The 12,515-nt window shown below is 51.7% G+C and overlaps 1 protein-coding gene across 3 annotated transcripts in view; it reads left to right on the top strand.

Moving 5' to 3' along the window:
• PLXNA1 (plexin A1) overlaps positions 1 to 12,515 on the top strand; it is a 92,239-nt gene that overhangs the window by 36,033 nt on the left and 43,691 nt on the right. For all 3 annotated transcript variants that reach the window (XM_072347837.1, XM_072347839.1, XM_072347836.1), the window contains 5 exons: positions 1,657 to 1,797; positions 3,951 to 4,051; positions 4,662 to 4,785; positions 6,809 to 6,962; positions 7,553 to 7,652. In XM_072347837.1, coding sequence (XP_072203938.1) covers positions 1,657 to 1,797; positions 3,951 to 4,051; positions 4,662 to 4,785; positions 6,809 to 6,962; positions 7,553 to 7,652 — 620 coding nt within the window. The remainder of the gene's footprint in view (positions 1 to 1,656; positions 1,798 to 3,950; positions 4,052 to 4,661; positions 4,786 to 6,808; positions 6,963 to 7,552; positions 7,653 to 12,515) is intronic.

Below are 12,515 nucleotides of genomic sequence, written 5' to 3'. Positions count from 1 at the left end.
CTGGGTGGAAGGGAAGCAGGGTGGGCAGGAAGACACGTGCTTCCGAGGGGGCTGCTCTGATTAAAGCACATCCTCTCCCCCTGCCCCAGCCACCGCCTGCCCCGCAGGTGGGCACGGGCTGGCAGTGGCTCATGCTGCTCATCCCATCCGCCTGCTTTGGGAAACTGCATTCCTATGGCCCAAGCAGCCCATCCACATCTTCAAACCTCATTTTCCTGCCCCTCAAACCTGCCATTAGAACAACCTTAGCAGCGGGAGCGGTGCGCACCGCAGACCCCACCGGAGCACTCCATGTGCCGCTGGCTCTGCTGCAGCCCTCTTTGCTTACAGTAATTATTTTTAGGTCTTTCCTGGAGCCTCAAATTAACTGGAAGTGCTTCATGTCTGTTGGTTTTTTTTTTTCTTTTTTTTTTTCTTTTTTTTTGATACATCTCTTTCCCAGCACTGCGCAGTGCAATAATGTAATGGGGAAATTACCCCGCTAGTTAAAAATTACTGCCAGTGCGACATCCACCCGTAGATCTATTTTAGAACCAGGGTAAAACTCTATCGATTCCTCTGTGCCGCAGCTACGGCCCATAAAAGGGCTGGAAAGGTGCGTTTGTCACGTTGCCATAGCGAGGGATGGATGCTGCTGCTGCTGGAATCAGTACAGAACCCTCCTCTGGGGGGGACCCAGGGTGATGCTGGCTGCTTTGTGTGGGGTGTGCCCTGTACAGGTGCTGGGGGTTGGAGCTCTGATGTTGGAGTAGGGTGAATGTGGTCCTGAAGCTGGGCATGAAGATACCCCCAGAAAGGTGGAGGCTTTGGGATGGGCTTTGGGCATCTCTTGGGTTCCCAGCACGTGGTGGTACATGGCACAGTGGTGATGGGGAGCGTGGTGTGGGTGGGTCTGGCAAACCATGCTGAAAGACAGGTAACCTGTTCTGGGTTATCGCGGAGGGAGTGCTCCTCAGTAATGGGAAAATGGGTGTAGAGGTGTAGAGGGGAGGGAAGCAGAGGAGGGGCATTTTTGGCTGTGCCATGGGCTCCAGCAAGCTGTATCTGCCCCAGTAAGACCAGTCCCTCTGTCCCTCCATGCACTGCTGCTCCCTGGCTGCTCAGGGGTCTTTTTTTTTTTCTTCTTTTTTTTTTAATTAAGTACATTTGTTTTGTAAAATGGCCTAAAAATAATCTGGGACTGGTGCATGCAGGAGGCTGGCGGTGAATCAAAGGCGCCGCTCTAATTAAACGGGCCCCGGTTTGTTTGTGAGCCGCATACATTTCCATGCTAATCAGCAGCACACCAGGATCCGGCTTTCCTGGCTCCTGATTGGGAACGTGTCAAATGGGGAGGGGGATTGGGGAGACAGGGCAGTGCTTGGGGTGAGATGTGGGTTTTTCTTTTGTGGGGGGGGGGGGGTCTCCATCAACCCGTTCACTTGGGTTGGTGTTAGCAGGGTGTGCGTCTCGCTTGTGGCTTGCTTGTGTTCCTGCTGCTGCTGGGGGTGTGCTGAGATGTTGGTAGGGTCTGGGCTGCTTTGCCATGCTGCGGCCATGGCTTGTTCCCTCCAGTGAGGGATGTGGGGGCAGCATCCCAATAATGGGGTGCTTTCCCCACCCAGGCAGAGGTGAAGGGTACATGGCTCTGTGCTCACCCCTTGCTCTCTTCTGTAGATCCTGGTGGACTTGCCAGCTGACCGGAAGCATCAAGCGCTGCAGTATGAGAACGTGGTGGCCCACGAGGGCAGTTCCATCCTGCGGGACCTGGTGCTGAGCCCTGACCGCCAGCACCTCTACGCCATGACAGAGAAACAGGTAAGAGGAAGGGGCTGCAGCCCCCACGCCTTGCCATTGCTACATGCTGTGTCACTTGACTTCCTTCCCCCCTCTTTGTTCCCTGCTGAGCTGTGTTGGTGGCATCCCCAGATGCACTGTTGTCTTTTCCATGTACCGCCTTTGCCCTGATGTCCAGTCTGCACTTTCTCTCTTCATCCTTTGATGTCTCACTGGGGACAACCCCTGCCCGAAAGTCACTTGCCTGCTGATGCTAATGGCTGGGAAGGGCAGATGAGATGCTCTCCAGGCTCTGGCCCCAGCTGCCACCAGATCTGCTCAGCCACCTCTGTCCCGCCTCAGTCATACCACCTGGGAACACTCAGCTCCTCCCTACTCCCTCTTGTACAAAAACACCACCTCAGGGCACAGATCCCAGACATGGCCCTTCTGTTCCTCTCCACCCCATGGTCCCTGCCCCGGGCATTAATTGTTAGCAGCAGCTGCTTGAAATCCCTGTGCCCTGGGGAGCAAGGGCTGCTGTGAGAGCTGGCATCCCTGCTGCAGGGCTGTTAACCTCCACCCTGCCCTCGGGCTCTGCAGGTGGGCAGAAGCTCCTTGCTCTGAACAGCCTGTTCTCTCTGGGATAGCTGCTTTTGCACCTTGGGGCAAGGGGAGCCATGGCTAGAGCTGGTACAGCTGATATGTCCCCAAACCTCAATGTGTGCCCCTCTGTGCCTACTGCTGCCATTGCTAGTTCAGAGCTGTCCAAAGGTACAAATCCAACCCAGGTATGGGCATGCAGCTGTCATCCTGAAAGCATGGTTGGTGCTCATGATAAGAAGTTTTAGTTGGCTGTGAAGGAGTTTGCTTGCTCCTGGGCTTGCTGGAGAGCCTGCTGCTACAAGTTAATCCATCAAAGGGCTGCCAGTGCGGGTGAGGTCCCCACTGCGTCAGGGCTTTGTGCCCAGTGGCAGTGGCACTTTTTGGAGCTGTCGGGCTCCTGTGTGGTCACAGCCTCGTGGCCTGGCCTTGTCTCCTCCCCACACCCTGCCTGGTGGAGGAAGGAGCCCAGCCTGGTGGTGAAAGGTCTGCAGTTGTCCCCAGTAAGGAGGGGAACAAGGGGCTGTTTTTTCCTTAACACCAATTCTGTGCTGGTGTCTCAGCCCCAGCTACTCCTCAGCTTCTCTTTGGGAAGCTTTGCTGCAGGCAGAGCATTCTCAGCCAGCGTTATCTCAGGAATGTCTCAGGAGTTTGGAGTTGCGTTGGGCTCTGCCTGATGGAAGGAGGTGTGCATGGGTGGGAGTGCTGCACAACTCCTGGCTACTGGCCCGGGGCTTTGGAAGGGGGAAGGATGCTGGAGCAGGGCCTTGTGTTCGTCTAGACAGCCCCACGGGGACAGCAGAGCCTGTTCCCCCCTCCTCCCAGTTCCTGTCTCTGGTTTCTGGTCTGCTGCAGGAAACCTGAGGCTTTCCAGGTGAGGCAGAAACTGGATTTGGGCTGCAAAATTCAAAACAAGGGCAGTGCTCCACACCACAGCTCACAGAGGAAGTCTCCTAGTGCTGTACCCATTGCTTTCCCTACCCTCTGTCCTCCTTACTGCAGAGCATCAGAGCTTTTCCTCCCTTTGACAGGAGCTCCTGGGATTGAGGCTGTGTTCATGGGTCCTGGTGAGGAGGGGAGACTGGGGAAGTGGAGGAGGGGAGGAGCTTCCCAAGCCCCCATCCTGTCCTCCCCACTTCTCCTCCCCACTCCTTAATAAAAAACACTCTCTTCCCTACTGCAGCTTGGTGTTATCAGAGTGCTGGTGGAAAGTAATTAAATGAACAGTTGTAACAGAGCTCGAAGGGCTCGGAGAATGAGGGGATTTTAATCAAATCTGGAGGAGCAATTAATAAAGGAGCGGTAACCCTTTCGGAGTGGGACTGCCAGCTGCAGGGGTGTGTGGGAGGCATTGGAAGGTGGAGTCAGGGCTGAGCTGTTCCTCAAACTCTACAAAGATGAAGGTTTCCCTATTCTGGCCTTGCTGGGCTGGCCAGGAGATGGTGGTTGTTGTTCTTGTAGACCTCCCAGACTCAGAGATGTGATGCCCAAGCCATTCCCCAGTGCACCATGGGGTGGTGGATCCACAGCCCTTTGAGCCCTTGGTGTCCCACCTGTCCCCTTGGGCACCTCTTCACTGCCTTTTCCTACAGGTGACGCGGGTGCCAGTAGAGAGCTGTGAGCAATACGAGAGCTGTGAGCTGTGCCTGGGCTCCCGGGACCCCCACTGCGGCTGGTGCGTCCTCCACAACATGTAAGTACCAGGGCTGGCTCTATGGTCATGGAGCTTTGCTGACTGTGTCCTTCCCACTGCCATCCTGCACCTCACACCCAGCTGTGGGGAATGGAGCCTCCTGAGGGGTTCCTTCGAACTGTGCCAGCCTCTCCTGTTTCAGTTCTGGTGAGGCTGTGCCTTGTGTACTGTGTTCAGTTTGGGACCTTCACTGCTAGACACTGAAGTGCTGGAGAGTGTTCAGACTGTAAGACGTGTGCATTGTTCACTTTCTCTCTCCATTTTGTCTACCATTTAATTAAAACACTTCCCATAATGAAATAATGTTGTAGCAGAAAGCGTGGAGAGCAGGGGGGGAGGGAGTCGTCTGCTTCGTAAAGGAGGTGATGGAGCATTGCAGGCTGCTCTGTAGGGGTTGGGGAGATGCGTGTGTTTGACAGGGATGCTGCAACAGAAGAGGAGAGGGATGTGAGTGTGGCTGCCTGCACTGTAGCAGAGGTGCTAGCACAAAGGGAAAGCAGGGCTTCTATTCTGACCTCAGGCACCTGAGGCCCAATGCTGGGCACCTCATCCCCCCCACAGGGTATTTTTCAGCTTCTCCTCCTCACTGTGGTTGCTTCACCCCCCCCAGATGCTCACGCAAGGACCGCTGTGAACGGGCAGATGAACCCCAGCGTTTTGCCTCTGAGTTGCGGCAGTGTGTGCAGCTCACCGTCCAGCCCAGGAACATCTCAGTCACCATGTCTGAGGTCCCGGTAAGTCCTCAGGGCTGGGAAGGCAGCAATTAAGTTAAATAATGAGCGTACGACCGATAGGGAGAAATGAGAAGAGAGATCTGATACAAATAAATGTAGGGGATTGATGAGGGCCGGCCTGTTGCTGGATGCAGATAATAAAACTGTTGATTACTATTCAGAAAAGATGTAACTGAGCAATAAATGTTTCTCCACAGTATAAATAACAACATCAGATTTGCCATTTGTAGGCCAGAGATCCATCTAGCTCAATATCCTGTCTTGACAGCGGCCAGTAGTAGATATTTTGGGATTCAGCTTAGATGCACAGCTCGCTTCTCTGTCTGTGCAGACAGAAAGGATGATGTACTTCCATGAAGTATTTTCCAGGCCATTAGCACTGTAAAGAGAATGCAAAACAGCGTATACTAGCAATAAACTTTTGCAAGCTGCCAGGTCTGGATGTCTGGCACTGAGGAGTCCTGAAGGAGTTGGCCTAAGAGTTCCTTGGCTTGCAGATGTGGCTTTGTAATAAAGAAGTGGATGTTGAGAGAAGTCCAGCAAGCAGAAAAGGCTCTTGTTGGAAGGGCACGTGGGATGACCCAAGTGTCTCAAGATTGCTTGGTTTGACATCAAGCTGAGAAAAGCTAGTGGAAAAAAATGAGGCAGGATACAACTGATGAAGAATCAAGGATGGGAATATAATTAATGCTAGTCAATGTAGTTTTGTGTCAAACAAACCACATTTTGTTCTTTGATGAAATTATGACTTGAATTAGAAGAGGGACTGCAGGGATGCGATGTCTCTAGACTTCTACAAGGCATTTGACTCGGTACAACACAACATTCTGATTAAAAATTAGCATTATACAATATTGATAAAGCATGTGTTAAGTGGATTAAGAACTGGCTCCGTGACAGATCTCAAAAAGTCGTTGTCAGAGGGGAATTGTCACTGAACGGAAACATTTTGAAAGTGCTTCTGCAGGGATTGGAGTGCAGCTTTGGCTTTTCGTTGGTAACGTGGAAACAAATGAGGAATTGCTGCTGCTGAGATCTGCAGAGGAGGCCGAGACCAACAGGGTGGCACATTATGGGGTGCTGGGATCCCCGTGGGGTTTGTGATAACTCAGCTGGGAAAGTGGATTTGATGCTGTCGAGTCCTGAGCTGGACCTTGAGGAGTAAGGCTGGCTTTTGAGAGATGTCCTGGGAAGTGGTGATGTTGGAAAGGATCCCGGTGCGGTGATCCCAGGAAGGGCTGCTGGTGTTCCCTGGGCATTGCTGGTAGGCATTTGTCGCTCTATGGGGCTATTTCTGTGCCTGCTGGCTGCCCGTACTGTGGGGTCTGCTGTGATCAGTGCTGGGATGCAGCACTTGGGCTGGAGACCGCTGCTTAAAGGAGGCTGAGCACCTTCAGTAAACAGCATGTAAATGAGTTGGGGCTGGAGAAAATGCCTTCCAGTGAGAGACTTCCCGAGCTCAATCTGCTTAGCTTATCAAAAAGAAGATTAAGAGGTGACTTGATTACAGAGTATAAGTGCCTTTACGAGGAGCAAATATCAGGGACTAAAGGGCTTTTTAATCTATCAAGGAAAGGCATAACAAGAACTAATGGCTGGAAGCTGAGAAAAATTCAAATTAGAAATAAGGCAAGCGTTTTGTAAAGTGAGAACTGCTGACCCCTGCAATGAATTTGCAGAGGAAGAGGTGAATTCCTCCCCTCTTGATGTCTGCAGAAGTAGATGCTTTTCTGTAAAGCATTCTTTAGCCAAACACTGGGCTTGGTCTCTGCAGAGAGGTGAGACATAATGGTTTGTGGTGCGGGAGAGGGCAAAGGATGTCAGGCTGTGATGCATTCAGAATTCTAAGCCATTTGCATTGGCGCTTCTGGCTTGAGCACTGGGGTCCTGTGTGGGGACCGTGTGTGTGGATGAGGCCAGGGGGGTTGCACCCTGGTTTTCCTGTTGGCTGTTTGCTCACAGCAGACACAGAGGAGTAATTTTGTTAGCTTCTTGAAGCCATGCTCCATGTTCTCTCCCCCAGCTGGTCCTGCAGGCCTGGAACGTCCCTGACCTCTCGGCAGGAGTCAACTGCTCCTTTGAAGATTTCACTGAGTCCGAGAGCCGCATTGAAGATGGGAAGATCTACTGCAGCTCTCCCTCTGCCAAGGACGTCATCCCCATCACCAGGGGCCGTGGTGAGCTTGTGTCCCTTGTCTTGGCTTTGCCCTGTAGCCAGACGCTGAGGAGAACAGTCTTGTGACAGTGATCCCCAGCCCCAGGCAGGGGTGGAGATGGGTTCTTGGGGTGCTGGAAGAAAAGGCATTGCTGCTTCTCCAGAAGTGGTGCTTGCCTTTGATGTCCTTGCTCTTTTCCAAGCCATGGGTGCAGCTACATTCTGACACTGTAATGTTCTGTGCAGCAGTCCTGCAAAACCTGGGCACGCTGACCTCATTGCAAACCTGTGGACCATTTCTATAGATGTCTATGGACTCTTGGGCACAGCTGGCCACAGAACTGTTGAACTCTCGTCCAGTGCCACTCATGTGCCCCAAGGCACTTGTCCCCATGCTGCAGTTAAAGGGACTTGATGGCCCACTTAGTGGCTGGGTGGGTATGGATGGGCACTTTCCTTTTATTTCTGGATTTGGGATTTTCTTTGTTAACAGGAGTGGAGGTTGTAGCCCAGATCCTTCCAACCCATCACAAGCTGTGGTCTGGGCACTGGCCCCAGTGTTCATTTCGCTATGTCATTTCTGATGCCTTTCTCTGCCTTGTTCTCTCCCAGGGGATAAGCGGGTGGTGAAACTCTACCTGAAATCTAAGGAGACTGGGAAGAAGTTTGCCTCTGTGGATTTCGTTTTCTATAACTGCAGCGTCCATCAATCGTAAGTGGCCTGGGCTTTGTGTGCATGCTCTGGGAGCAGATGGGCTGGGCAGTGTGAGACTTGATCAGAGAGATCTCCATTTGTGGGTACTGATGTTGTAAGAAGAAAGGAAGATCAAGCACAGCTGTATTGGCAATGAGAACCCTCCTTTTGCCCTTGTAAACTGGGGTAGTGACCAGATAGCCCACAATTGGTTGGGTGTGTGGGAACATGCAGCACCAGGGCAGAACCTCACTTAAGAACAGGGCTTTCAGTTGGAAAAAGCTTTGGAAGAAAAAGCAAATTTACTGCATTGCAGACTGGAGCAGTCCATGTGACTGAAAATGCCAAGCATCTTGTTATTCCTGGAAACAGTTAATAGGAGCGACTTGGCTAGGTAAAAGGAGAGCCTGTGTTTTTCTATGACAGTACCTGCTTCCCAGGCTTGCTGGAGGGAGGGCTGGAAAGTTACAGCAGCACTGAATGGAACATGCTGTATGTCGTGGGGCAGATACCCAAGAATTTCCTCAGTGGAAGTAAATGTGAATTCGCTTTCTTGTAAGGCTGCTTTGAAATCTACTCTACGCGTGGGTCTTTAGGCAGTTTGAGATATGCGTGTGATAAAATAGAGGAGGTGGGGATTATTGATGTGCTGTCTAAGCACAGTGTACAAGTCTCTACCAGGCAGCTGCTGATGAGGTGCTGAGGACACTGTGCTCGAGCTGCAGGGAGAGCGTCGGGGAAGATGCTGGGGTGTGTTTGGGCAGAGAATGTGGAGCTGGAGAATGCGAGCGATTCCATTCTGCTGCCAGAAGCCTCCCACGAATGGCAGTGCTCCGGCTGATCTGTAATTACAGATAAGCAAATGTGGAGTGATCTCTTTGGGGCAGCTTTTTTTGCAAAGGATCTAGCGTGGCTTGGGGGGAGTTCTGCTGCTGATGGCTCTTTCAAAGCGTGCTCAGCAAGCAGGCTGCTTTTTGATCAGGGAAAAGCAGGTGAGCTGCAGGCATCTCGTCATGCCGGATGCTCCAAAGGGAATGAGTCAGAGGAGAGCCCAAAGGACCTCTGCTCGTGCTCCTGCTGAGGAGCAGCACACTGCTGAAAGGCTAAGGGTGTGGAGGAAGAGAGCAAAATGAAGCCAGGGCCAAGGAGCAGCAGGCCCTACAAACCTCCTGCATCACAGCCCTGGATGCAGGGAGAGGGGCTGTGCGTGGGGAGTGCTGCGGCAGCGAGCGGGCAGTCTGCAGACTTGACTTTCTCCCTCACCTTGACTTATGAGATGAGCTTTGTCTCCCTTCACGTCGTGTGGTTTCAATAACATTAGCTCAGCTTTGGCTCAGGATGGCTGCATGTCATTATTTTGCAAATCAAAAAGCAGATGTGACTTTTATTTTTCTAAATGAAGGCAACAAGACTTTTAAGTAGGAAGAGGCTCAGGTTGGTCCAATTGGGGCCATAGCATTTTGGTCCAGTGGGAAGAGCTGGTGAGGGATTTGGCATTTCATTTTATGTGCCTTACATAGCAGCAAAAGAACCTCCCCCCCCTTCCCCAACAAACCTACAACAAAGAGCCCTGACTGATTTATTACTGCGTTGATGTTTAATTTTGGGTGCATTATTTAAAAAGGCTAATTATGGATGCATTAATATTTATGGGCTTGGGTTGGAGCTGATAGAATAGTCCGTGTTCTAGGCTGGTGAACATTATTATTATTTTCTTTACATCAAGAATTTTAGGGTTTGGAGGCAATTTTAACTGTGTGACCCGCAGTCAGATCATAACCAAAGAACATGACAATATCCAGGGTGATGCAATACTTTTAAATACCATTTGCAGACAGGCGTCTTTAATGGATCTCTCTGGAGTTAATAGCCTTTCAGATCCAGGTTTCATATTTTGTGGAGGAAAATCTATAAGTCAGCTTGATATATTCTGCATTGGGAACAATATGCTTTTCCATGAGGGTAGTGTTACTTTTTTTCCTTCTGTGGAGTTTTGTGATTGCCGTGCATTATGTTTTCCTTTTTTTTTTTCTCCTCTTTTTTATTTGGGAGGCTTTGGTTGGGTTGGGAGCCAGAGGCCTGAGTGTTGAATCATTTCTCAGCTACAGATGAAGTGTTTGGACTGGTGAAGGCCCTGGGCTGCCTTCCATGGACAGCCCTTTGTGTCACCCGCTGTGAGGGGTCTGTTCCCCAGCACCCCGCAGCATCGCCCACGCTGGTCCCATTCCTCACACCAGCCAACAACAGCATTAGACATGGGCTGCACTCAGTGCACCTTGCCCTTTTGCAAGCTTGGTTTACTTTTTGTTTCTCTTCAGAAGAAGGAACTGAGCAGAAAGCCCCGAGTGTTTGTTCCAGGCTCTTTCCCGTAATGTTTCAGTCCTGCAGGCTTCCATTGGTTGCCCCTTCTTTCTCTGATTTGCCTTATCTGAAGTGCTAGGTGCAGACTAAGATTCTCAGGATAGCTGATAGGCATGTCCAATCAATATACCTTCTAGGGATGTTTGGCTTTCACAGGGTGTGCGGGTTCTGTGCCTGATTACAGGACACCTTAAGGTGGATGCTGGCATCCCTTGAAAACTTGATCACCAGCTCGTTTAGCAAGGAGGTGTGATTGCCACACTTGGTGTTGTTTGAAAACTCACAACAGTAAGGTTGAGTCCCTGGTGCCTGGAAAAAAGGCATCCATTTGTCGCATCCATTTGTCAGAAGGGTAGAAAGGACGACCCAGGGAATGACCGACCTGCCAGCCTCACCTCTGTGCTGGGGAAGATCCCATAGCAGATCCTTCAGGAAGCTATGCTAAGGGACATGGAAGAGAGGAAGCTGCTATGGGATAACCAATATGGCTTCTCCAAGGGCAGATCCTGTCTGACCAATCTGTGGCCTTTCAATGTCTGGAGGGGGGCTGCAAGAAAGAAGGGGACAGGCTCTTTAGCAGAGTCTGTTGTGACTGTAAATAGCATAGGAACACAGAGAGGGGTGTGCAGGGTGTCCCTGTGTTGCAGAGCAGCTCTGGGCTGGAAGGCACAGCTGCACCAGAGCTGCTCCAGTAAATTTGCACCGCTTTGCAAAAACACCTTGCAGCAGAGCCTTGCTTCCAGCTTTGCAGGATTAGAAGGGCGAGTGGGGAGGCAGAGCTTGCTGTGATTGAAAAATGATCAGGGTTTGTTGGTGGTGAAAACAAACCACTTTCCAGTAAGAGTGGAGGGGATGAGCCTTGTGCCTGGCTCATGCTGCAGCCTGTAGAAAGATGAGGATGCTGGCAGGGAAGTTTCACTGTATGACCTTTAAAAGGTCCCTTCCAACCCAAATGATTCTGTGATCCTGTGTGTGTGGTTCAGGAGTATTGGCTGGGTAGCCAGTGTTCTTCAAGAAGCTCCTGACGTTGTTAGCAGGGGGCTGTTTGCTAAGGGAATGAAGCAGAACTGGGCCCAGATGCCATGGATTGCTTTCAGACTCATGACATGGGTGTGTTCCCTCAGGGGCTTCCTATGGGGCACTGATCAGGCAAACACAATTGAGGACCTCTGGATGCTTTGATAGTCTGATGAATCCACTGTGTCCAGAGAGCTGTGTGCAGATGCTGAGGTCATCGTTCTAAGCATTACAGTTCCTCTTCAAAGCATTCTCTGGGAAATGAGTTCCCTTTAAAGATAAAGACATCACGTGTGGCTCTGCAGGTGAGGGGGAAATCCCTCTGGGTGTCCACAGAGAGGGGAATTCCTTGGGACAGGGAGCTGGGCTGGAGGGACATTCCTCACCCAGCCCTCTGCCTGCAGAAACCAGCTGTTTCCAGGGACAACCAAGAGGTATTTGTTCCTTCTGCATCCATGTTTGCTGTCTGGATTTCCTTTCTGGAAACCAGGGGCTGTGATACCAAGAGGAGAGCCAGGCAGACTAGGAACTGTTGCCTGTGCTGTGCTTGCATTCTATGTGTTTATGCTGATGGCACAGACCTCGTGGCCCTGCACGGTTCAGCTGTGACCCCCGAGGTGCTGAACACCCTGAGGGTGCCATAAGAGCTCCAGCAATGGTCTGATTGTGCTGAGCAGCCCCAGCTCCTCCTGTGGGCTGGCTGGGAGCAGCCTGCACACAGCTTCTGCTTTGCAACCCGGTGCGTTTCCAGATGCTTACAGATGCTTCTCAAAGGCAGGGCCAGATGGCTGCAAGCAGTTGAGGAAGTTTGTATTTGTGTTTTATCACCTCTGAGCTGCGAGGCCATCACAGATCTGGGTGTAGGACGGCAGCAGGCTCTGCTCATCATCTGTGTTGTGTCTCGTTTTCACATGTGAGCAGTGCCCTTGGGCTGGCACATAGGGAAGGGCAGGAACTCGGTGTCCAAAGATGTGCTGTCCCTCTGCTGATCTTTCTGCGGAAGGATTTTTGCAAGCAGGCAGCAAGCCCGGGCTTGTCTTGGGATGGGGAATCTGCAGAGAGATCCGGAATTCCTGGAGAGGCTGCACAAGGGCGTCAGCGCAGCCGAGGCCATGACCCACTTTTCCTGCCGTCCTCTCTGCCTTCAGCTCTGCTTGGCCCCTGCGTGGGCTCAGTGGGGCACCGAGGAGTGAGCTGAGGCTCGGTGTCTGTGCTGCATCCCAGCGTCAGCATTCTGCCTTGCTTTGAGAAAGGGGGGGCTTCACACGCGGGAGAAACTCCCTCTAATTATCAGGAGTGATGAAAGCCTCTTAGGCAAGGAGTGATGAGGGAAAAGTGCCTGACCGTGGGAAGGAGAGAGACAGCACAGATGGCATGGTGCTGCCAAGCAACCTGCTCCTGTGCGGGAAACAGACAGCAGTGACAAATGGACGCACTGGGGATGCAACCCCCACCCCTCCATGCAGCGCGACCTTGGGCAGCCGTGGGCATGGAGCAGTGCCC

The sequence above is a fragment of the Excalfactoria chinensis genome, chromosome 12 (genome assembly GCF_039878825.1).
Source record: "Excalfactoria chinensis isolate bCotChi1 chromosome 12, bCotChi1.hap2, whole genome shotgun sequence".
Lineage (NCBI taxonomy): Eukaryota > Metazoa > Chordata > Aves > Galliformes > Phasianidae > Excalfactoria > Excalfactoria chinensis.
The sequence above is the reverse complement of the archived record's forward strand: the minus strand, read 5'-3'. Positions and strand labels throughout refer to the sequence as shown.